The sequence below is a fragment of the Lepidochelys kempii genome, chromosome 5 (genome assembly GCF_965140285.1).
Source record: "Lepidochelys kempii isolate rLepKem1 chromosome 5, rLepKem1.hap1, whole genome shotgun sequence".
Taxonomy (NCBI): domain Eukaryota; kingdom Metazoa; phylum Chordata; order Testudines; family Cheloniidae; genus Lepidochelys; species Lepidochelys kempii.
This window is the reverse complement of record NC_136384.1, coordinates 28,101,411-28,127,539: the sequence shown is the minus strand read 5'-3', so window position 1 is coordinate 28,127,539 and position 26,129 is coordinate 28,101,411. Positions and strand designations below refer to the sequence as shown.

Sequence of the window (26,129 nt, the reverse complement as noted above, 5' to 3'; positions counted from 1 at the left end):
GTACTTGTCTCAAACTGGAAATGTAGAAACTTATGGATGTTACTATTATATAAATTGTAGTCTCACAACTAGTAAAGTTTTCTAATGACATTAAAAAGATGCTGCTCTTTATATCAAATGAGTGCGGGTTGCCAGTTTCCTGAAGGAGCAGTACATCAAGGCATACTAACATGCCATGCAGCATATTTGTTTGTTCTGGAGCAAGAACTGAACATCCTAGGAGTTTATCACTATTTAGAACTTCCAATTTTATGGCTGTTTCTAGCCAAACTGATAGACTTCATCAAAGGAATCAAAGCATTTTCTATGCTTTCCAGTTAGAATACTTTCTGTTTAGTTGCTTTTCAGAGGAGTTTAATTTGAGAGCAGTTTTCTTTTTTTATATACTTCAAAAATGGCTACTTGAAATTCTGGACCAGTTTTTCCTCCATAGCTGTAGAACTTCAGTAAGAGATCCAAATAGTATTGGAGAGTGAGCACTGACACCACAGCAACTGCTTGACTTTTAGAATGATCCCTCACTACCTGAACCTAAAGATGCTTCAGGCATAGCAAGGGCACTTCAGTCCTTGTAGGAAAAGTTAGGATAGCCTTCCTAACAGGATGATTCAACTACATAGAAGATGGGAGGGTTTTGCAAGGAACCTTTTATTTTCATTCATGGTAGAAGGAGCTGATGGAGGGTAAGTAATTGGTTATTTGTCTTTTCTGTGTCTCTTTTTATCTGCTCCTAGCCTTGGGCTAAACTCTACCTTGTTTTTGTCAGGTGTCCAAGTACATAAAATACTTGGATGTGAAACCACTCTAAATAGTGAACACATTCCGCTCCTGTGTCTAATACTAGCAGTCCAATGGCTTACATTCAGGCTATTCCCATAAATGGGACTTTTTCCTGTTAAAGTAACAAATACACAGCTGGTCAACAGTCAAAGTTCTGTTAGACAAATGCTAAAAGTAAAAATGTTTAAATATTTATTTAAACCTGACTATTGGACTTGGATTGCTAAAGAGTCAAATGTCTGTCTGCTGGGAATGACTTGCCTCCTGAAATGGTAAATCCTGCACTACAGTATACTGATTAAGTCGATTTCAGCTTTGTTCCTTAAACACTTCTAGTTTTGTTTAAACAGTGTACCAGGAACAGTTGTGACCAAGCCTTTCCCATGAGTCCCCCATACCTAGCACAATTCTTGTTCAGTAGTTAATGGCTTGTGAGTTGAGGAACAGTCAGTGCTTAGAGTAGTGTTTCAAAAAAATCTGGCAACTCCTTTTTACATGTACTGCGGTAACACATAGCCCTCCACCCATTACTGCACAGCATTAAAGGTTACTAGGCAACTCTCGCCTAAGGAATGGTCTCAGGCCAGGTCTACATTACAAGCCTGTAGTAGTGTAACACCACTCAGGGGCATGAAAAATCCACACCTGAGGAACATAATTATACCAACCTAACACCTCAGGCAGAGCAGTAGTTTTAAAACTTTTTTCTGGTGACCTAGCTGAAGAAAATTGTTAATGCTCATGACCTAGCAGGGGTTTGGGGTGTGGGAGGCAAGTCAGGGTGCAGGAGTGAGGGCTGTGGGGTGGGCCTGGGAATGAGTGATCCACAGTCTGGGAGGGGGCTCTGGCCAGGGGCTTGAGGTGCAGGAAGGGCTTTGGGTGAAGGCTCTGGGGTAGGGCCAGGATGAGGGGTTTAGGGTACAGGAAAGGGCTCTGGGTATGGGGGGCTCAGGAGATTGGGGCACAGGCTTACCTTGGGCAGCTCCTGATCAGCAGCACAACAGGGGTGCAAAGGCAGGCTTCCTGCACTGTACCCCAGAACCAGCTAGTAGCAGATCTGGCTCCTAGATGGAGGTGCGCAAGCAGCTCCACACAGCTTTTGGTGCTGGGGGGGGGTGTCTGTGGGCAATGTAGCATTACGTGTGTAGACCTGCCTTTTTTTTTTTTTTTTTTTGTGTAGAGACTTTGCCAAGACTACAGTGAGACAGTTTGAAAGGGGAAAAACTCAGAGTCCAGATTTAACCCATCTACTAGTCTCCAATGCCATTAACAGTGGAAACCTATCTAAACTACTTAATCTTAGAAAAGTGGAATTAGGTTGAGTTGGCTTTGAAAGTCAAAGATGACAAAGTCTCTGGTAGAATTGTAAAGGCAGAGGAAAAAGCCTTTAGCCTATAAACAAAATAACCCTACGCACTGCATGTTCAGTGGAGCAAACTAACATTAGACAATTGTGAGTTTGCTACATCCAGTGCAAACTTATAGCTGCTCTGCTGTACAAGGTTTTATCTTTGATATGTAGTTATTGCTTCACACTTCTGAAATGGTAAACACGGTTATAGTAGCAGGGGTGACTGATCTGGGTGAGCAAATGGACACAGCCCACCTAGCAGTACATGTCTCAACTACTTGACACTAAAATGTTCCTAGTACAAAATGTCCATAGCCTGAAATCGTTCCTACCAGAGAAAATTAACCCTGATTTTTGGGCACTTAAATGAGCTAGTGGGCCCATCCCAAAATTAAGAGAGATTCCTAACTACAGGGAAATCCATAAAGGAAACAACCAAAAGGTTACATGCTCTAGTCATCCCTGGAAAATAGGGCAGTGCATTCAATGGATTGTTCCTGGGCTCAAAGCCCTCAGCCTATATAATGGCCCATGATACCTACAATACTATGGGTAGGCGGCTTCTCCACAATGAGTTGTGACAATGAAACTTTGGCAAAGGTAGTGATCTTGGAAATAGCCACTGATGCACCACAAGTAGCATAGAGTAACATGATTCTTGCAGAATCCAGAACCTGGTGCCATCACAGGTGGAGTGATAGCTCAGTGGTTTGAGCATTGGCCTGCAAAACCCAAACTCAAAACCCAGAGTTGAGAGTTCAATCCTTGAAGGGGCCATTTAGGGATCTGGGGCAAAAATTGGGGATTGGTCCTGCTTTGAGCAGGGAGTTGGACTAGATGACCTCCTGAGGTCCCTTTGAACCGTGGTATTCTATGATTCTATGTAATTGTGAGGTCTGATGGTACAGGGTCCTAGGGACTCATCTGATTTGAGTCCCTATCCTTTTAGATAAACAGGTCCTTCATGACAGGAGGACTGAAGGCCAGAACAGCTGACTCAACCTTATTGTGCTACTGAATTACTAAACTAGTGTAAATGGTGAAGTCTTTAAATCAGGATTTGAAGACTTCAGTAACCCAGCCAGAGGTTAGAGCTCTGTTAAAGGAGTGGGTGAGTAAGGTACTCTGCCCTGCAATGTGTGGGAGTTCAAGCTGGATGATCACAATGGTCCCTGCTTCCCTTAAAGTCTGAGTAGGTATAAATCCTTTGGGCTTGCAAAAAAATCTCCCCCATCCCACACCTCCAAGCCTCCACATAATGATTCCCTAAACATAGACAATTTCTGAATTGTTGGTATTCCTTTTGCAGTATTCTCCAATGGAGAGTTATATGCATTTAAGTGTCTTCTAGTTCAATAGAAGGGCTCTATTCCCTACCTGGTTGGTCAAAAGGGGAAGAATCTCAATCTCTGCTGGGGAAATACTGCAACAAAAGACAACTTGAATATTCATACAGACTTACTTTCCCACCATGCTTTCAGTGAACTCTAGAGCATGTACCATAAGTCAACATTAGCTATGGCCTATCACTGGCATGCTCTGTGGGCGTTGCCTTTGTGCCTCTAGTAAGAAATGACACAGGGAACAAATAAAGACTCCAAATTCAGTCCCAGCAGTTTCTTCCATCCAGCTAAAAAAGCTAAAAGCATGCATGCTATCCTGCAACTTACATGTGCGCTATGTATTTTAGAAGCAACCACCTTGGTTTCAGGAGAGATGAGAAGGTAATTCCTTTCATTTTTTAATTTGTATCAGCAGCTTTGTACTAGATTTTGTTTTTCCCAGAACAGACAGTAAAATGTGTGCATTCATCTACAGGGCTGCCTTATTCTTGTAACCCTTTTTTTAAATGCCACCTGGTAGTATCAGTTTCAGATTCCTTGGATTTTATATTGCATCTGTAGGGCATGATCAAGCATACATGGCTAAAGACAGCAATGATTATATACTGTATGGAGACCATTATTTTAGCTGTTTATGATAAATACAGTACTAAAGTATAATCTGGACTGTTGCTTGTTTTGCCTGACACATTTCTCCCTGACAGGTTTCAGAGTAGCAGCTGTGTTAGTCTGTATTTGCAAAAAGAAAAGGAGTACTTGTGGCACCTTAGAGACTAACAAATTTATTTGAGCAGAAGCTTTCGTGAGCTACAGTTCACTTCATTGGATGCAGTGAGCTGTAGCTCATGAAAGCTCATGCTCAAATAAATTTGTTAGTCTCTAAGGTGCCACAAGTACTCCTTTTCTAATTTCTCCCTGAGAGATTTTCATTTTTCTAGTGATGGCAATACAGATTACTGATATTTCAAAGCTCCTAGTCTATACTCCATTCTCTCAAGCCAGACCTTATTAATAGTGCATCAGTACCATGTAATAGTGACCAACTCTCTTAAGAGTGGTGCTAGTTATATGGTGTCTCCATAAAGATATGCAAAAAGGCACATTTCAACTCCAGCAGCAGAGTCCTGCCAGCTCAGTGCTCCTAAAATGAGATTGTCGGAATTACCAAACTGGATCAGATCCAAGAGCCATCTAGTCCAGTACCTTGTCTTTGACAGTGGTGAATACCAGATGCTTTGGAGGAAGGTATAAAACCCCTGAGGTTGTCAGAAATGGGATAACTAAAGCTGAGGAAACTTTTTTTTTAATGAAGTGTTTTTGTCGTCCCCATTCCCCCCCCAAAAAAAGGCTTTTTTGGGGAGGTGGGGGGAGGCAGTCAGAAACTGAGGTGAACTTGACCTGAATAGTTTCAGTTGACAGAGAAAAAAATTGTTTTGACCTGAAAAGTCTAAACAAAACATTGAGTCAATGTTTTGATTTCAAATTTGGCCAATTAAAAAATAAAGCGCACACACCCAGGGTGTAACTCCTGAAATGACTGAACTGAAATGGAAAAAGTCTAATTTAGAGTAGACAAACATTTTGGTCAATTTGAAGCAAACTATTTTTAGGGTTTTGGTGGTGGGGGGGGTTAGTCATCAGAAAAATTTTTGAAAATTGTCTTGGTTCAAATCTAACTGGATTTTTTTTTTGTTTTTTGTTTTGGCCTCAAAGTGAAGAAGTTGTCATTTGCTCAGCTCTAGGGATAATTTGTTCCCATAGTAGCTTTCATGCTGACTTCCTAAAAGAGGCTTAAATCCTGAAGTATGAGGTTTAACATCCCTTCTAAAAAGTTTATGAACAATAACTCTGGATAGCCTTAAGTTTCAAAGGGATGGAAGACACAGGTAAAGCGGGAGAGGGGTTGGCCTCATGAGTTCTATGATTTAGTTATGTGTTTGTATGAAAAGAATGTCCTCTTGGCTTTGAATTTCCCACCTTTTCAATTCCAGTCCCCTTCTTATCTACCTTGTTTAAACTTCTATCATGTCCCTCTAATTTGTCTCCTTCCTATCGTGAACAATCCGAATCTTCTCTCTTTCCCTATAAGTTTTTGACGCCCTTCATCATTTTTGTTGCTCTTCTCTGGAAATGCTGACATTATCTATTGAGAGGTGAGATTACCAGTACTGTACACAGATGAGAAGCCTTCTTGGGTCTCAAACGCCGATCCTCTTGATGCCTGCAGCTTGCTCTAACTCAACCATCAAGCCAACTCCCTTGCTTGAATTCATCAATTTGATAACTATTTATGAAGATGGCCCCATCTTATGATTTAACAAATTACAGTGTTGGCCAATAAACCAGGTGTATTTCTCGCACATCACTGTGAGTTCGGCCAGTGTTATGCAACAAGACCACAGGAAAAGTGCAATCCAGTTTCTGTGTAGATTGGGAAATTCTCCCAGCCCTCCCAAGAGCACTCTCCTCTCCCCCCAGACTGCTGAAATGTCAATAGTTTATTGTCAGCTAGCCAAGGCTCTCTGTTTTTCTATTTCTTCATTCAGGGACAGCTCAATATGCAAGATCCTTGATTAACAGATACACTGATCTTGAGTATATCCATTCATGGGCCTCAGAGGCAATGCTTTGATGTGGAGCCCAACTCCTCCAGGGTTCAGGGATGTTCTGAGTTTCAGGGGTTTGGGCACATTCATGTGAGCCACTTTTTCAAAGTACAAAACTCACTTTGGAGAATGAAGCAGCCAGCTGGGTGCTCCCTTCTGAGCAGAAATTATAGGGCATACTGAATGCAGCATTTGTCTTTGAAGTCCTTGCTCCCTGCTGTCATACTCAGCAGCATTCTTGATGGCTGAGCTGCTTTCAACTCCTTCCTGTTCAAACTAGGTGCATTAAATCTCCTGACTCAGCTCTGTTTGTGTTAGTAAGTAGAACTATTTCCCTGAGTTTAATAGATGACAAGCATGTCATTTTTCCTAATCTCCTCCATTTTAAATGACTTAATTTAAAACACTTTTCACACAGCTGTCACTCAGGCCTATCAGAGGGACATGGAACATGGGTCAGTCTTCTTTTGAAGCCATCATTCTTTAGGATGTAGCAAAGAACAAGCTAATAACTCTCCTGCGTATAGAGACAACGGCTGCAAACCAAGCACTGGTGCTTTAGAGATCATGAGATCATTTGCAACAAATTCTTTATATTTAAGTACACACACACACTCTCACACACCCCTGAAAACTCAAGGCATCTGTGTCTGATCTATGCCCCAGCCTGTAACTAGTCCCTTTAGAGTGACTCCTTTTAGTGTACTGGATCCTGAGGAACCACACAAATCCTCAGCGGCAAGGACGTGAAACGGGGCCTTTGGGCACCAACAATCTCTGTCGCTCTCTGTGACTCCCTGCACTTAATCCAGCTAAACCAGACTCCTGTGAGAGACTTGTATGATATCTCTTCAGCATACAATACTCTCTGTAAGTATTTGCAGTGACACCAGGCAGCCTTTTCAAAACAAGGCAGCAATTTACTAGTCACCTGGCATGCAGCATCTAGAAGTCTTTAGGTTGGCATAAAGTCACAACTGCTACAGAATCTCTTTGCTTCCTTTCTCTGCCTCTGTCCCTTTTGTCTCTCAGTGACAGCCCTGTGTCTTTATGAGCTCAGTTCTTAACACAGCCACCTGACGCCTTTTCCCTTTGTTCTCCAGTCTGGGGCCTTTGCTCTGTTTCCCTGCAGACAGGTAGGGGAATCTCTGGGCTGTTAGTTGCTAGGTGTGAATGTCCTGGCCATTGGGGTTTCCATTGTCTCTAATCTGGATCTTCCACTCACATGTGTAGACTCTAGTCAGTTTGTTAATGACTCTGGTTTCTAACCAGGCTGTTAAATGAATCAAATACCTCATCCCTACTGTCTGTACATTCTCAGTACGTAGGAATGCAAAGTACAGAGGAAAACTGACGTATGCATGTGAATTATAAAATTATTGCCAAAATTCCTACATTTGTCAGAACAAGTTTCTAGCAAACCATGGGAACTCTATGCTACATGATGAAGGGATAGAGTACCTAACTTGGACAGACAATAAAAGAGAGACCAGGCGGGTGAAGTAATATACTGTTGGTGAATGAGGTAAGATTCGGAGCTCTTCTTCGGGTCTGGAAAAGGTAAGTACCAGCTAAATACAAGGTGGAATAGACTGTTATAGCACAAAGAGTTTCAAGAAACTGTTCAAAATGAAGTGGGTAATTAACACCTCTGCACTCTTAGGACAAAGTAGATTTGGGTTACAGATTGAGACATAAAACCAGTGTCTCTAGTCTATTGAGTCCAAGATTTTTCATGTCTAGCAGGGTTATGAATTTAAGCTCCCAGCCTTGTCTTTTGAAGTGTTTTGCAGATTTCCTTTGAGTATGAGGACTAAGAGGTCAGCTATGGAGTGATTGCTTTGTGAAAAAAGTTTGTTCATGAGTAATAGAGTGTCTTTGTCTTATCATTTTTCTGTGTGAGTTCATTCAAGAGCCTGGTGGTGGTCTAGTTTTACCCATGTTGTTGCTGTTGGGGCATTTGATGCACTGGATGAGGTACACCACATGTTGTGCTAGGCATGTGTAGAGCCATGGATCTTGAAAGGTGTTGTGGAAGAGGGGTGTTGATCATTGTAGCAGTGGATACCCTTTTCAGTATCTCTGGGGGCAGATTCCCAAAGGTATTTATATGACTAAAGAAGCAGCCAGTCACTTAGTAGAATTTGAAATCCAATAGGAGTTAGGCATCTAGATGCTTTTGAAAAATCTTATTAGGCTTCTATCTGCATCTGTAGATGCCTAAACCGCTTTTGGAAATCTGGCCTCTAGTGCCCTGATACTAGTACCTAGTGCCCTGATAGCTGGCCCACTCCCCTCTTTAGGGACTCTCCTTTCCCAAATCATGCCCAATGCCAAATAAGTACAATGATCCTTACGCTCTAGGAAATGGAGATCTCCATAAGTGTGTCAGGCAGGAGGAGCAGGCCAAGCAGTTATCTCTGGAGGTCCAGGAAGGAGTAAGCAGGCCAACCAGTCACCTGCAAAAATGATGAATGTGAGAGAAGAGAAAAAAATCCATTGCTTATTCTGTTTATTGCTTATTACGATGCTCTAGTGGATTGGGCTTTCCTATAAGGTTTACAATAGGAGATAACTAAAGGTAACTAGGCATCAGGAACATTGGGAAGGATGGTAGCTGTAGCACAAGGTATGCATGACAGGATCACCTCTTGAGATTGCTCAGTAACTTTAAAAATAAATATTATATCCTTAGCCTGAAGTCCATATCCACTGCCCAGTCCCATCCATCACTGAGAGATATACACATACTTTGCATATCAGTTTGTAGAGTGCTTTGGGATGAAAAACACCGTAGAAATACAAATAGCAACAGGAACAGATTCTGGCTGTAACTCACCAGTAGAAAACTTTTCCGGAAGAGGTGAACTCCTCAAAGCCATCTGCTGTTTTCTGTCCCCAACACCCAGCATAGAGGGCGTGGTGGAGCTCTGTCTCTATACCAATACTACACAGATATGTGCCCCTTTAAGGACTGTATGGCTGCAGTGCATGATAGTGCATGCTGGAACTGGGGTGCAGAACCAGGATGGTGCAACTGTCTCCCTGTCACCAACTCCACGGCCCCAAGCAGAGCTTGACATAGAGAAAACTTCAGTGTACTCCATCTGTGTGCACATAGCTGCTTTCAGCTTTCAAATTATTCTAGAGTCCCGCCTATTTAAATCATTCTCCGCCTCAGCCAAAGACCTATTTACCAGTAGACCCAAGTTTGGGGCCCAGAGGTTTTGGGGTGAGAATCATTTTGAAGAGGGAGGCAGGGGAGTGGCTGGCTGGCATACATTTTGATCATGGCTGACCCAGTGTCAGGATCCCAACAAGGGCAGTCAGGGCCAAAGGTCAGACCTGGGGCAAACCTGAGGTTAGGAGTAGCAGAAGAACTCGTAGTCAAGTTCCAGGCAAGGGTCAATACCAAGGGTCAAGAGGCAAAGTCCAAATCAAGCTGAGGTCAAAGTCAGAAACAAGAAAGCAGGAATGGTTGTGGCAGCTACAGAAGATCCATACTGTTGCCCGGATGCTTCCTGGAATTCCCTGTGAGTTTATACAGGGCAGGGAGCCAATCAGGAGCCTTGAGGCCGCTGCCTGTCAAACCCTTGAGATGGAACTTCCCATAGTCTCTGTCCACAGCAGGTCACAGTAAGTGGCACACAAGATGGTTACAGCTGCTACTGGGTGGTAGCCTGGAGATGCCAGCTGCTTGGTAGCTCTTTAGGCCTGGGTTCTAGACTGTGGGGAGAAGAGCTGTACACTGGTTTGAAAGGGAACTGGAAGCATCTCTAGAGCCAGCCAAGGTGAGTTGGCCCTCCAAAGGGTTACACTGCATCCCAGAGCTGTTTAGGATTAAAGGTTGAAGAGTTACTGTCAGGTCAATTTAAGCCCCAAATATTTGTAAGATAATGTTCACTTTCTGTGTCTGTAGACGGATCATATAAAGCAGTGTTTCCCAAACTTGGGACCCTGCTTGTTCAGGGAAAGCCTCTGGCGGGCCGGGCCTGTTTGTTTACCTGCCGCATGCGCCGGTTCAGCTGATCGCAGCTCCCACTAGCCGCAGTTCGCTGAGCCCAGCCAATGGGGGCTGCGGGAAGGAACGCAGGCCGAGGGACGTACTGGCCACTGGTTTCGTCAGCCCCTATTGGCTGGGCACAGCGAACCGTGGCCAGTGGGAGCCGCAATCGGCTGAACCTGCAGATGCGGCAGGTAAACAAACCGGACCGACCCGCCAGGGGCTTTCCCTGAACAAGTGGCGTCCCAAGTTTGGGAAACACTGCTATAATGGATGAGAACTAGAAAGATGAACTAAGAGTTGATAGTAAGTCAGGTAAGGTAATCTTAAAAATATTGGTCCAAATTTTGGAAAGTGACCAGTGATTCTGGGTGCATCCATTTTTGGTGTCAAACTTGAGACCCCTTGAAGGAGCTGGATTTTTCAGAAATTGTTGAGCACCCACGCCCTGAACACTCAGTCCTTTTATGGTATTTCAAGCTGGGCACCAAAATCATCAGTCACATTTGAACACATCGGTCTTTAATTCTGATTTTACCAAATCTTGGAGTTTATACGCAATCCTTGGGCTGGTTGTGAGCCGTTATTTCACTACCTTAGCTGACTTGCAGCTTAACGTGATCTACACAAAGACTAAATCTTGGTGCATACAGGAAAGAAAAAGAATTGTTGGTTCATTAACTGTTCTTTGACTTTAAATATTTGTAAAAAGTAAAATGTCCTCTAGTTTCCCCTTTTAACCTGGTGAAGTGTTTGAGAATGAGGCTGTTTCTATAGCCAAATGTCAACGACTGCTGTGCAAGTGAACCAGGACGTAGCTAAAGGACATTTTGTTTTTAAACCATTAACCAATGTTTTAAAACCTGTACTTGATTTTAGCCAACTGATACTGTTTTTTAAATGTTTTGTTTGATAGCTCTTCAAAGAAAGTTTTGCATAGGAGGACAAGAGAACCTAATGGTCAGTCTCCAATAGACTGTAAACTGACCCACTGGAGTGAATGGGGACCATGTGACCCTTGCTCAAATCAAAGGGTAAGCTCTAGGTGTAGTGTTTTTATTTTAAAATGACACAGGTAATTATTGACATTTACACTTAGAAGTCCTCCATTATAGTGAAGAGTGCTAAACTCCTCCTCAATATTCTGATGTTATGATTCACGGGTATCCTCAACTGTTTTATACCCAAGAGCAGACTGCTCTCTAAAAGGGATTTGTTGGCAAAACAGAAATTTTTTCAGGAAACATCAAAGTTTGATTTTTTTTTTTCCGGTTTTCGTCAAAAACTCAACAACAAAAAAACCCCAAAAATTTACTGATAGCCAGGCTTTTCCGTTTTCATTTTTTGAAGAAAGTTTTTTTAAAATGATTTTTTTTATGAAAACTTTTTAGTTTTTGTCATTTTTCATGGTAACAAAAAACACCACATAAGCCTTTTGTGACTAGTGCCACAGCTATAGATCTGTTTATATATACATGCGAAGAATTAGTTACGAGTGCCACCTACTGGCACACAGGAATGTGTGAGATTGTACATAAGCAGTAGGTTCCATAAAGGTATTTTTCGTATGCTGCATCCAGCTCTTAACAAAGCCCTTCAGACATAGAATCTTTGCTAATTTATTTGCAGTCACAATATGTGAGGGACGTAGGTCTGGAATTAATGAACAAAAGGTAAGTTCTCCTAAACCTCGTCTTGTGTTTGTGTATAATTTGGGGACTTCCTTTGTCGAAAAAACCTGGGTTCCAAGTAAATAAAATACTAACTATGAGGCCAGTTTAGTATGAAGACTAAAATGCAAATAAAATATGAAATTTTTACTTGCTCCATAAGAATTTGAGAGAGACAAAATAGGGGAGGTAATATCTTTTATTGGATGAATTTCTGTTGGTGGAAGCTACAAGATTTTGAGCTACACCAAGCTGTTCCTCAGAATTTGGTATTCATGAAAGATTCCCACAAAAGTATCTGCAGTCTTCCCAGTCCTCAGTAATGTAAATCACCATAGCTTCACTGAAGTTTATGAAGTTATGCTGATTGGCATTAGCTGAGAATCTGGCCATAATTTGAAATATTATTTTTAATAAAATATACTACTTAGACTGTTCTCAGTGTAACCTACGAATATAAATGAGAGAAAGCATTATTTAGTGGAGAAACAGAAGAATGAGAATCAAGAGTAGAGCTATGTGAATAATATATTTTTCCATTTTCTGGCTAAAACCAAAAATTGTGGTTGGGGTCGACCCAAAATCATCTTTTTTTTTTTTTTGAGGGTTTTTTTTGAGTTTTTTGACAAACTAGTTTGGTTTGTCAAAAAAAAATTCCATGTTTGTTTTTTTAAAATTAACACAAATTAGCAAAATGTTTCAGTCAACCCAAATCTGCATTTTTTTGTCAAAAAAAAGTTTAGTCTGAAAAATTTCATCCATCTCTAATAAGGAGACCTGAGTTCTGTTCTGTCTCTCTGAACAAGTTGCTGTGTGACATTAGGAAAGTCATTCCTATCTGTTCCTCAATGTCCATTTCTGTGCTTTAAGAAAAAAAAGAGGGGGAAACACTGCTAAGATGTGATTTGTACCCTGTTTTGAGATGCTGCAAAAATGCTGCACACGTGCAAAATATTATTATTGTTTTATTATTATTAGGGCTAATCAAAATGTTTTCAATTTCTAAATGTTGACAAAATTTCCAACTTCGAGATTAAGGGACAAAAAAGGGAAACATATTGATAAAATTTCCACCAAATATTTTTCCTGGTTTTCAACCAATCAGCTTGTGAAAAAATTTCTAACTTGGATGAAATTTTGAGGGGGAAATTTCCAATTATATTGTGATTTTTGTCTTGCTTTTCTTTGAGAAAATCTAATTATTATTATATATCTTTGTAGTTTCGCTCTAGAAGTGTTCAGCAATTTGGACAGTTTCGTGGGAAACAGTGCCTGGAACCATTGGGAGACACACAAAGCTGTAAAACCAGCACAGCCTGTCCAGAAGAGCAAGAAATCGATTGTGGAGCTGACTTTAGATGTGACTCAGGTAGGTGTTGCTTTCACAATCTGAATCTCTTTTGTTTATGCTTTATGAAAAATCAGTGAGAAACAAGACATTTAAGTGGGGAAGTCCAGGTGACTTCAGCAGTTCCGGCTATCTCTGGAGATCTAGGTTCAAACCCTCTTAGAATACAGGTAAAATTACAAAACTCTATGACTTTATTTTGCATAGGGGATTTGACACATCAATCCTCCCAAGGCATATTTTAGTAATACTATATAGACCTTAGCTAGCACTTTACAGGCTAGCTAATTGACATCAATAGACTGCATCTTCTTATGTCAGGGCTGAATTTAATATCATGTAGAAACAATTAATCTTCACAAAAACACTGAGGTGAAATCTTCACTTCATTGACGTTAATGGCAAAACTCCCAATGACTTTAATGTGGGTCAGGATTTCTCCCCTTGTTTATGTCACAATAAAAACACAGATTATTTCAAGTATATGCTACATCCTCCCAGACATAAGGAGTATAAAGTGGACTATAAGGTGGATAGAAAGCTGGCTAGATTGTCAAACTCAACGGGTAGTGATCAATGGTTCCATGTCTAGTTGGCAGCTGGTATCAAGTGGAGTGCCCCAAGGGTCGGTCCTGGGGCCAGTTTTGTTCAATATCTTCATTAATGATCTGGAGGATGGTGTGGATTGCACCCTCAGCAAGTTTGTAGATGACACTAAACTGGGAGGAGAGGTAGATACGCTGGAGGGTAGGGATAGGATACAGAGGGACCTAGACAAATTAGAGGATTTGGCCAAAAGAAATTTGATGAGGTTCAACAAGAACAATTCTTCCATCCTCCACTTAGGATGGAAGAATCCCAGGCATTGCTACAGGCTGGGGACCTATTGGCTAAGCCGCAGTTCTGCAGAAAAGGACCTGGGGATTACAGTGGATGAGAAGCTGGATATGAGTCAACAGTGTGCCCTTGTTGCCAAGAAGGCTAACGGCATTTTGGGCTCTATAAGTAGGAGAATTGCCAGCAGATCGAGGGACGTGATCGTTCCCCTGTATTCGACATTGGTGAGGCCTCATCTGGAGTACTGTGTCCAGTTTTGGGCCCCACACTACAGGAAGGATGTGGAAAAATTGGAAAACATCCAGCGGAGGGCAACAAAAATGATTAGGGGGTTGGAACACATGACTTATGAGGAGAGGCTGAGGGAACTGGGATTGTTTAGTCTGCAGAAGAGAAGAATGAGGGGGGGATTTGATAGCTGCTTTCAACTACCTGAAAGGGGGTTTCAAAGAGGATGGTTCTAGACTGTTCTCAGTGGTACCAGATGACAGAACAAGGAGTAATGGTCTCAAGGTGCAGCGGGGGAGGTTTAGGTTGCATGTTAGGAAAAACTTTTTCACTAGGAGGGTGGTGAAGCACTGGAATGGGTTACCTAGGGAGGTGGTGGAATCTCCTTCCTTAGAGGTTTTCAAGGTCAGGCTTGACAAAGCCCTTGCTGGGATGATTTAGTTGGGGATTGGCTCTGCTTTGAGCAGGGGGTTGGACTAGATGAACTCCTGAGGTCCCTTCCAACCCTGATATTCAATGATTCTATGATACACTGACCATTAAAGCAACTCAAAAATATGATTTTGCTGACACTAGCCTATAAGAACTAATGTTTTCCCACATTCTTATACTTCACAGAAAAATACCCCACATCTAGACATTAAAGAATAATCTAAAAGTAAATCAAACCACGATAATTCTCTATGAATGTCAGAAATTCTTCTGCCATTTAATTTTCTGTGCCATTCCATTAAAAATAATTGGAAAATTTAAAGGGGTTTTTTTTTCTCACTTAGAGGAGCAAGGGATTAGGTTTTTACCACTCTCTGGCTGAAATGAAAATACACCTTCTAAGAGGAAGATTCCAGTAAGGAATATTTGTTTTTCTGATGTAAACCCAATGTTAAAAAAGGATTAGAAATATTCAGTTCTTCATTCTTTGCTTAGGTCGTTGTATAAAGAGGATGCTTGTATGTAATGTGGACAATGACTGTGGAGACTCTTCTGATGAAAGTGACTGTGAGAGAGATCCAAAATCACCATGTCGTAACCCGGACATTGAAGTGTCAGAGATTGGAAGGACTGCTGGACAAGGGTATTCAATGAAAAGTCATAATTAAAGGGAGACACCCTGGTTCAGTATATATATGGCACTAGACAAAGTTAGGAGACATGGGCCAGATGATGAAGCCCCAAGATTCTATTCACGATCTACTAGCCTGTTCTGTGACCTTGGGCAAAATGCTTAACCTCTGTTTCCTTTTACTCATCTGGGGTTAATAATGCTTAATATCGCCCTGAGATCAGGCAAAAAGCACTGTAAGTGCCATGTGTTGCTGCTGTTATATTAACCCGCCTTTGTTTCAGGGAAGGCAGCTGAAGATATTTTAAATGTCTTACAAAAGGAGGCACCAACATCATCCGATTTGGGCAGCTCTTCCTGGAGAATGACCAGAGAATCTCCTCTTTCCCATCCCCACTCCAGCAGGTGGCCACCACTTTCCAGCAACCTCTTGACTAAGCCCCACTACTGTGGCTATATTCATATTCCTCCAAGCACAAGCTCTATACCGGGGTAGTTGATAGGCAGACCGTGGGCCATATCTGGACCATCAGATCCCAAAATCTTTTTATTTATATATTCGTGGGCAGTGAGTAATGGAGGCTGAGCTCCCCAAACCTCTGCTAATGATTCCCGCAGCAGCCTCTGGGCAGGGTTCAGAGCACCTCTGGGTGGCCCAGGCTCACAGCTCGGCCCCAGAGGGCTGGCCAGGGCTCCTCCGGGCTCCTCCAGGCACAAGTGGGCTGGCCAGGGCTCCTCCAGATGCTGGCAGGTCAGGGTTCAGGGCTGCGTTTGTGGGCAAGACAGCAAGAGCAGGGGGACTGGAAGGGGTGGGGCGGGGCCTTGGGTGGAAGAGGCAGGGCAGGGGGCTAGCTTCACCATGCAGGGGATGCCCACACCGCCCATGTACTTATCTTTTTTTATTATTATTGTTTTCTTTGGAGTCTGAGCCTTAACTATACCTTGACCAAGAAATTTGGACCTTGACAAAAAAATAATTGACTACCCCTGCTCTATATTGTGCAGTGTTTTCCAAAGCATGTAAGGTTTGGTCATTATGGGCCTTACAAAATGGCCATGCCGCTGGTGCTGGGTTCTGTAACCAGATCTGTAGGAGTAGTGCCCAGGAGGTTGCCTGAGGTGGATGGATACCATGTTGAGACTCCGCCTCTCCAGCCCTCCCCACCTGCCCAATCTAGAAATGGCTGGGGTTTAGCAAGGCATCCATAATTACATTTCTCAAACCTTTATATATTAGGTAACTGCATTGGTGGTGGGATGGGGGGAGGAGGTATAGTTCACTATTGTACTTAGAGCAGCTTCTCAAACAATCTTTCCCCATCATCATCATACTAAAGAAATATCTGAAAAATGAGAAAATATATCGCAGACTTTTGATGAAAAAATATCTGATCTATAGCAATCATACCCTCCATTACTATTGTTACTACCTCACAGACAGGGGATATAAGGAACATGTTTATAGTTTTTGTTTGTTTGTTAACATCCTATGAACCACAGAATCCCCAGAGCTCCATTGGTTACAGCAGCCTTTTTCATCTTCTTTTCTTTGTATAGATTTACCTTTCCTTTCCCATCCTCCACGTAGTTGGAGGTTTGTTGGCTTGTTAGATTTGCTTATTGGTTTGGGGAGTTGTTCTCTTTTGTTTTGGGGTTTCATGGACAGGTGGGGAAGGGCCTGTAATTTATCTACAACTCAAACTGGAAATCAGCAGCATAAACTGGCACACACACAAATATCAGCATGTTGCAGCTCCACCTAGTGTTCAACTGAATATTATAGCCTTTCCACATCATCTCTATCTAAGACCATCTAAAATGGATAAATGAAGACCTTTATAACAGAAAAATAAGCAAACGTTATAAATGTGCTAGGCACTTTAAAGTCTTTTAGTGTTGTTACAATTAGCTAGCTTTACTATAAGGAAAATATTGTTTAGATGTATAATAGCGATGTTCATTGTTCTGTTGAATGATAGCTATTTGCTAAGGTCAACAGTGTGCATGGTGCTGTACAGGACACAAATATTGTGACAGCCTCTGCTCCAGAGCTTCCAATCTAGAAGACAGACAAGGAAAGGCAAATCCCAGTGTGAGAACGCACAGGAAGGAGTGACTTTAGGTGTATCTTCTTTGTACACTTGTTGTATCTCACATCATCACCAGATCTATGAAACTGGAAGATGAATCTGTTAACTTTCCTGTGTTTGCTATTATTTTAATTGCCTTTCCTCCGATCCAGGCCATTGTAGTGCCCAAGCTCTAATTCTTCCTGAGTAGGTTTCAGCGTGGTAGCCGTGTTAGTCTGTATCAGCAAAAACAGCGAGGAGTCCTTGTGGCACCTTAGAGACTAACGAATTTATTTGGGCATAAGCTTTCATGAGCTAGAACCCACTTCATCGCTCCTAGCCCACGAAAGCTTATGCCCAAATAAATTCATTAGTCTCTAAAGGTGCCACAAGGACTCCTCGTTGTTCTTCCTGAGCAGAGTCTAGGATAAAATTAGTTGTGTATTCTTTCTGAAGGCTGGGTGGCTTCTGTACACATTTGATATTGCAAAATATAGTAATATACAATATAATATTGAGTATTTAGAAACAATCTGATAAAAGTGTATTGGGAAAAATATATCTTAATTTTGATCCCATAAAGATTGCTAGCTATGAATAGTTATTGGAGAAGAAATAGGTCTTTATTATAGGGTTCCTTTCATTCAAAGGATCCCATTGTGTTTCATTTTTATTAATAATACCAATCACTCTTTCACTCCTCCACTTTTCATCCACAGACCTCAAAGTGCTTTACAAAGGACATATCATTATCCCCATTTTACAGATGGGAAAACTAAGGCCCCAAGAGGTAACTTGCCTAGTGTCACTGAGCATCCCAGCTGCTCTCCTGAGTCCTAATGCAGTGCCCTATCCATTAGGACATGCTGCTTCCTACTTAGTCCTTTGATTTATACCATTGGAGTTTCCAACCCAAGCTCCTGGGCACCCTTAACAATCTTTATAAACAAATGTAACCTGCAAAACGCATGGTACACTTGTAGCACCATTGAATCCAGTAACTTTTGAGATGAACTATGGCAATACATTGGCTCAGGGCAAAATAATATGGCAAACCCTCACTCTTGTGAAAAGTCTCATGGGATCTTTAATATCATTGCTGAACCAACAGGAACTCCAGCTTTTAAATTCCAGCAGGATTCAGTTTTTTGTTGGTTGTCATATGTAATTTTCATGTTTGGCTTTTCTAGGTCATAATACCACTGTCTACAGGCTAAAGGTGCTAACACCATCTTTTTGAAGTTTAACACGTTACTTTATTTTCCTTCTAGAATCAACATTCTAGGGATGCAGCCAATGGCAAGCCCATTTGAAAATGAGTATTTTAATGGTGTTTGTGACCGAGTGCGTGATGGGAATACCAGGACCTATTACCGCAAGCCATGGAACGTTGCTTTTCTCAACTACGATGTATGTCTCTGTGTAAAAATTAGGAGAAGGTTGACTGAGATTAAGTTTTCCAACAGGATGTCAAAACTCTCTCTTAAATCAGGCATTAAAAAATCTTCTGTAGTAAGATTTTGGCAGAATTCAGAAGAGAACAGAATTTATTATTTGTATTAATGGTAGTTCCTAGGGGTCTCAACTAAGGTGGCTTCTACACTTGGAGCTGGAGGTGTGATTCCCAGCTCCTGCACACACATTCGCTCTAGCTCTCATTGAGGTTGTGCACTAAAACAGTAGTGTAACTGGAGCAGCAGAATGGGCTAGCCTTCCTGACTACGTACCACAGGGCCTGGTGGGTTTGTGCAGGGGGCGGCTACCCCGTGCTGCTACTCGCCACTACCCAGGCTACCACAGTTACGCTACTATTTTAGTACACTGCCTCAATGAGAGCTAGAGCGAGTGTGTGTATGTGAGCTGGGAATCACACCTCCAGCTCCAAGTGTAGAAGTAACCCATTTACCCATTAAGTTTAGTGTGCTCACTCAGTCCATAGTAAAAGACAGTCCTTTCCCCAACAAGTTTAAACTCTAAATAGTCAAGACAGAGAGAACAGGTGGGAAGAAGGGAGCATTATTATCTCCATTTTACAGATGGGGAGTTGAGGCACACAGAAATGAAGTAACTTTCCCAGAGAGTCTAGCTCTCCTGAGCCCCGGTTGAGTCCCATAACCACTAGATCACCTTTCCTTTGCAGATTCAGATGAAGATTTTTCAAAGCCTTCTAGGAGATTTGGATGCTAATCCCTTTGGTGGCTCAGCCTCAGTTCAGTTTATAGCTAAAAATAACTACTATTCTATCGCTACCTAGTTTTCTGCGTCTACATAAGCAAGAAGTCACTTGGTGGCAATCTAAGGGTGCTTCAAGAAGAAATTCCTGAAAAATATTAAAAGCTACTTTTTAGTTAAACTTTTTTCCTGGAGAAATACTTCTGTACCTGAGCAGTTATAACTTATGTATCCAATTGACTTCATAGCAGCTAAGGCTCTGTGCCAATACAAGTAAAGGTAGCTAAATCTGACCCATAAAGCCTTGCCATGCAGCATGTGTATTTATTTTTGATGGTGGTAGCACTTCTCTGTTACCAAACCTGTATATTCTGCTAATACAAAAAATATGATACTATTAGTATTTTTATTTAACATTAAAAGCAGGTATTCAGAATTAGCCATAGACCGGTACCGAAGATAAAAGAAGGTAAAATGGCAATTCTGCTTCATTTCTGAGGTTGAGACTCCATAAAGATTCCTATCTACATCCTAATAGGAAATGGAAGATTATAATCCCTTAAATGTAATGGCACTTTCCCAGTTTTACATAGCGAAGACTTTACACCAACTGAAGCAAAAAGAAAAAAGGGAGGAAAAGTCACTGCAACTTAGCTTACTTATGAACAGCTGAGCTGATCCAGATGTTGGGGGTGAGAGGGGGAGAAGGAGTTCCATTTGTTTTGATTTTTTAGAGTTTTATGATACATTCGTGCCACGTGTGAAACTGGATAATTTTGCCTTTTACACATACCCTGCAAAGGCAAAAATAATTAAAATTGCCAAATGAAATTAAATTATGCATGTCATAGTTGAATCTACAAAATGATCACAGTTTGACAAGCATTTGTCACATATAAAAGGCATTTTCAGTGACTGCGAGCAAAGATTAAAAAAAAATCATGCCAACCATGTAACACAATGGTAAATTCTGAAGCAACAGTATGAAACTTGTCATGACATTTCTGCAAATGATTTTGGTTTCTCCATGAAAGCTCTGTGAGATTCTTGTGTTGTCAAAGTAAAATCCAAATTATACCCTCCATACAGCAGTCTTTGGCCAAGTTTTTCAAGTGATTACTGATTTGGCTGCCAACTTGACAGCTCTTAAAGGAGTCTGATTTTCATAGATGAGCTATATAGCATTTTCTAAAAGACAGGCTGCTTTAAAGTGTTTCAGACTGCAGTGAGCACCTTATATTGACACCCAAAATCACTAGTCACTTTTGAAAATATTCACCTTTACATTCTGAAAGTATCTAATCTCCAGTTTTCTTCTTGTTCTATAGAGAAATCAAGACCAAAGTGCAGCAATAGTTGTTTCACATACTAGTTAAAGCTGGTCAGAAAATGGGCTTTCATTAGACAGAAAATTTTGTTTTCATCAAAATTTTCCACAGAACATTTTGACATATTTTTCAGCTGAAAACCAAATTCTTTCCATTTGGAAATGCTGGCAGAGTGCCCCATGTGAGTTGTGGTTCACATGCCTCATGCTCCCATTTTCCTATATAGGCCAGACTACCTGATTAAACTACAACTCCCATGATGCACCACAGTCTCCCCTCAGGATGAGAAGAGACTGTTCCATTATGGGCGTCTCTGGCCATGGTGCATCATAGGTAGACTTGGAAGGGTTTGATTTTTTTTATCAATAAAAGTTGGTAAATGTCCATTTCACCATACGTACACAAACCAACTAAAAAGTATTTCCATCTATGATCATCCAAACTTACCAATAGGCAACATAAGAAAAATGCTGCTTGAAATCTTAGTTTGATTTAAAGCTATTTACTTTGTGTATTTTGACATGTGATGTTGACTATTTGTGATTTAAGAGTTATAAAGCATTAGCTTTTTGAAATCCATGTCTGTTATTAAATAATGATATGGACCCCCCACAGTAATTTCCCACAAATCTGAAAATTTAAACGGATAAAAATTGATGAAAACCCATAATTTTCTGTAACTGTGAAATTTAAGTGGATAAAAATAACAAAAATGGTTAAAATAAACATTGATATTATCCATCAAAATTATTTTAAAAAAATCAAATTCTACCAACCCTAATCATAGGAGATGTGGCCAGGGTAGGGAGCCTAGCCCATAGAGGAGAACCAAACTACAGCTTCCATGAGGCACCACAGCACAACAACCAAATCCAAATATTTTTGATTTCAGACATTTATTTTTTCAACAAAAAATGTAAAGTTTCCATGGAAAAGAGACTTTTTGCAAAACAAACAAGCCAACCAAACTTCATTTTGTCAAAAACCCAATTTTCGATCTCAAAACAGTTTCAATGGATATCTTTTTTGACCAGCCCTCATTAATATTTTACTTGTTTGAAATGACAATGCAACCATGTAAACAAACTTTTCTGTTTTCCATGGACTTAATGTTGTTCTATTTCTTGAAGTTTGGGTCCAAATCCTATACAAACTGACTTAGTATTATACCTATCAGTCCCTAGACCCTCATCTACTATATGCTCCTCAGCACCTGTTTTATATAGATTGTTTGTTTTATCATACGATTTGTGATGACATGAGAATAAAACATGCAGTTTTAGTATCTGTTCATTACATAAGTTTCAAGCTATTGTGGTTTTGTTAAATAGATCATACATGGTTTTTTATCTGTTATTCTCTTTTTTTCCTAAGACAAAAGCTGAGAAAAGATTCACAACTGAGTTCTACTATGATCGTGTGACCATGATAAAAGAGATTTACCATGAAAAACAAGAATATTTTTCGGTTTCCATGTCAGTAAAATACACACCTACTGAAAACAATCAGGCCACATCTATAAACAGCTCCCTTGGCTACCAGTTTTCAAGGAATGAAAGTCTAAATTATATCTTCCGGTACTCCAAAGAAAGGGTAAGCTCAATGGCATAAAACATTGTATGTAGTAATTTCATAGGATCTGAAATTCGCATACTGTTGGGCTATACAGGTATTAATCTTCCAAACTGTTCAGGATGTCTGTTGCCCTCCTCACACGATACAGGGGGGACTGGCAAAATGTTGGCAATGTAAAGATTAAAGTTTACTTCAGGAGTAGCCAAAATGTGGGTCAAATGCAGCCTATTTCACCACCTTGGCCTTCAATATGGATTGATGTTGCCAGAAACCAAAGATATCAGCATGCAATGATCCATTTTTATCAGTGAACAGTTGTGATCTATTCCACTGTGTGCAAATTAGACACAGCCTTTAAGTAACAAATTGCAATGAAGACCCAGGCAGGCAAAGCTTGGGTGCTCTTGATGGAGCATGTAGGTTAATAACCCAAGGGTCAGATCTTCAGGACCAGCCATTTGTTGCACAGCACATCTCAGAGGGAAACAGGTCACAAAGGACTATTCTAAGTTGCACCAGTTGCCATGGTGCCTAAGAGTCATAGAATCATAGAATATCATAGTTGGAAGGGAACTCAGGAGGTCATCTAGTCCAACCCCCTGCTCAAAGCGGGACGAGTCCCCAATGTTTGCCCCAGATCCCTAAATGGCCCCCTCAAGGATTGAACTCACAACCCTGGGTTTAGCAGGCCAATGCTCAAACCACTGAGCTATCCCTCCCCCCCAAAGTCCATTCCAGCAGTTGAGGATCACCAGTGTCCAAGAGCAATCCAGCAAGCCTCCCTTTCCTTGGCCACACACTATGCCAAGGCCTGTGATGGGGATGGGTGGCAGATACATCAGCTTTATGCCACCAGAGCATTACGCAAGCCACCAAAGGCTTGATTGCCTTTATGCATTTTATTGCTCTGTCTATAGCACATGGCCTCTTACGCTTGCTTTAAGTCTGCTTTGCACTGCCAAAGTGCTACAAAGTGGAGTTAATGGGGCTGAGGATCTGATCACAAGATTTGGCCCTGTCTGAGGGTTTGTTTCTGCTTGAATTTCATATCAAGAAATAAATGTGAGACCCATTTTAATCTGGATCAAGTTTCAGCCTAAAATACCCTTTCTAACCAGTAAGTTACAAGAAGGTAATAGAAAACGCAGGGCTAGTACACATTTTGCAAAAGATTAGACCCACTATGAAAATAATACTAAAAGGCAAGGTGTACCTCAGTCAGGTTGTCTGTAGGGATTGAACCCAGGAGCTCAAGATCTAAAAGCATGAACAACGCCCCTAACTGACAGACAGTAGCAGACTCATAAACCTCTTTAGGTGGTCAAGGAAGGAGACAGGGGACAACAAGCCTCCCTGTGTTATGATGGGGGGACAAGTGGATGAGACTGTCCTGTCACTTAGGTGTAAATTCCTTTTATAAATTAACCTTTATTTGCTTTCTTCATCTTACCCAGGAATAAGTGAATAATGTAAAATAATGATACACCACTGAGAAAAAGCAGTAATAGGTCAATGGGGAAAAAGACCCTGACTTTTTAAAAGGGGTTGGCAATGGGATACAGACTGGAAAGCTGGGTGGTGACTGGAAAAGGAACAGCTGGTTAAGGATCTCTAAAGCTGTAAGGTATTTGGCTATTTAAGCATTGTTTTTGACAGTAAGTTCAGCTGTTAGTGGGCTACATTTCTTAGTATTTCACTGTAATCTATTAGTTGATGTGTTTGTGTACCACTGCCCTCTCTTGGATGAGGTCTGCAAATGTCTCAGGACTTACATTTGTCACTAATGGTTGGCTCATGGAGTATATTTAAGCCTTAACACTACTGAATGCTAATGACAAGAATCTTTTTATTCCAAGTGCTTCATGAGCAGTGGAAGTTCTACTCCCAATATCACATGTTGGCAGTCAGATCTACATTCTAGTGCAACAGTGGAAGTAGCACCATAGTCAGTCATACAATTTGGTAAAGTGGAGCTTGGCCAAGATTTCCAAAAATTGGAGCCTAAAATTCAGCACCCAACTTCATATTTGGATTCATAAATAAGTAGCCAGCTTTTCAAAAGTGCTAAGCAACCAGCAAATTCCCATTGACAACTTCCTGGCAGCTAAATGTTTGAAAATGAAGCCTATTATTTAGTGGCATAGCGGTTAGTTTATATATGAGAATAGATTATCTAGTAGATAGGGCACTAGCCAGAGACCTGGGTTCAATTCCCTTCTCTGCTACAGACTTCCTGCATCATTTAGCCTCTCTGTTTCTTGTTGTCCTCTGTAAAAGTCGGAGAACACTTCAATCTCTCTGGTCACTTGATTACAGACCGAGAAGTGGCAATTCTTCAACAAAAAAACTTCCAAAACAGACTCCAACGAGAGATTGCTGAATTGGAATTAATTTGCAAACTGGACACAATTACCTTAGACTTGAGTAAAGACTGGGAGTGGATGTGTCATTACACAAAGTAAAACTATTTCCCCATGTTTATTTGCCCACACACACACACACACACACACTGTTCCTAACACATTCTTGTCAACTGCTGGCAATGGGCCACCTTGATTATCACTACAAAAGGTTTTTTTTCTCTCCTGCTGGTAATAGCTCACCTTACCTGATCACTCGCATTACAGTGTGTATGATAACACCCATTGTTTCATGTTCTCTGTGTATATAAAATCTCCCCACTGTATTTTCTACTGCATGCATCCGATGAAGTGAGCTGTAGCTCATGAAAGCTTATGCTCAAATAAATTTGTTAGTCTCTAAGGTGGCACAAGTACTCCTGTTCTTTTTGCAGATACAGACTAACACGGCTGCTACTCTGAAACCTGTAAAATTAGGGTAATGGTATTGGCTTCAGAAACATTGAAGATTCTGAGATATTTAGGCTCTACTTTAATGAGGACAATATAAGTACCATAGTTAGATAGGAATGGGTCTTGGGAGCCTATGCCTACATTTGAAAACATTCCCCATAAGTGGGAGGCCTAACTTTAGGCTCCTATTTTAGAAAGTCTTGTCCTTTTGTGTGGATTTGTTTCACTTAATGTTGACTTGAGGCTTTGGATTTATGCATTTGTTTGCACCATTAAGTGAGACTGTTTCATGTTTTATGCTCCTATCTTTAGGCATATGAAATATTCAATACCCCAACCTTAATCTGGGCTGCGATATGAGCTTTTCTGTTTGCATCAACATCAGCCATGTATGAGTCATAATGATGATTTGTATGTAGTATTACATCTAGTTAGAGTAGAGTGTGGCACTCATATGACTTACTGTTTTGCATAGTAGGAAATCTGCTGGATTTGATTTCATGATGTGTGTTTTTGAAAATGGAGCTACACCCTTCATTTTGACAGTTTAAGAGTAGCAGGGCACTTCCAAAAAAGGAAGATCCTAATCCTTTTCCCATTGTAGGCAATGGCATATCTCCCATTGACTTCTGAGGGTGGAGGAACAGGGCCCATTATCTGGCAAACTGGCTTGAATTATTTTTGTATGTCACAAAATTAAGTCAGGGAAGTATTTTATAGAGAATCTGGTTTAAAAAAAACCAAACCTACACACGTGATATCTGAAAACAGTAGAACACAACGAGTCTGATTTATTGAAATTGGGAAATGGAGAGTTGTGCAAAAATGGAAAAAAACCCAAAAATTATCCAAACTTCTTGCTACTTCTTCAGATTAAGTTTTAGGTGAAGTTTTAGGGAACTTCTTATTCTGTCTAAACAAGTTTGTCCTGGTCCCAAAATGC

General features: G+C 40.9%; 1 protein-coding gene across 2 annotated transcripts in view; it reads left to right on the top strand.

Moving 5' to 3' along the window:
• Positions 1-3,416: 3,416 nt before the first annotated feature.
• C9 (complement C9) overlaps positions 3,417-26,129 on the top strand; it is a 30,483-nt gene continuing 7,770 nt past the window's right edge. For both annotated transcript variants that reach the window (XM_073343827.2, XM_073343829.2), the window contains exons 1-6: positions 3,417-3,855; positions 11,000-11,117; positions 12,975-13,122; positions 15,094-15,241; positions 18,570-18,708; positions 22,173-22,391. In XM_073343827.2, the coding sequence (XP_073199928.2) occupies positions 3,704-3,855; positions 11,000-11,117; positions 12,975-13,122; positions 15,094-15,241; positions 18,570-18,708; positions 22,173-22,391 (924 nt within the window). In that variant the 5' untranslated portion in view covers positions 3,417-3,703. The remainder of the gene's footprint in view (positions 3,856-10,999; positions 11,118-12,974; positions 13,123-15,093; positions 15,242-18,569; positions 18,709-22,172; positions 22,392-26,129) is intronic.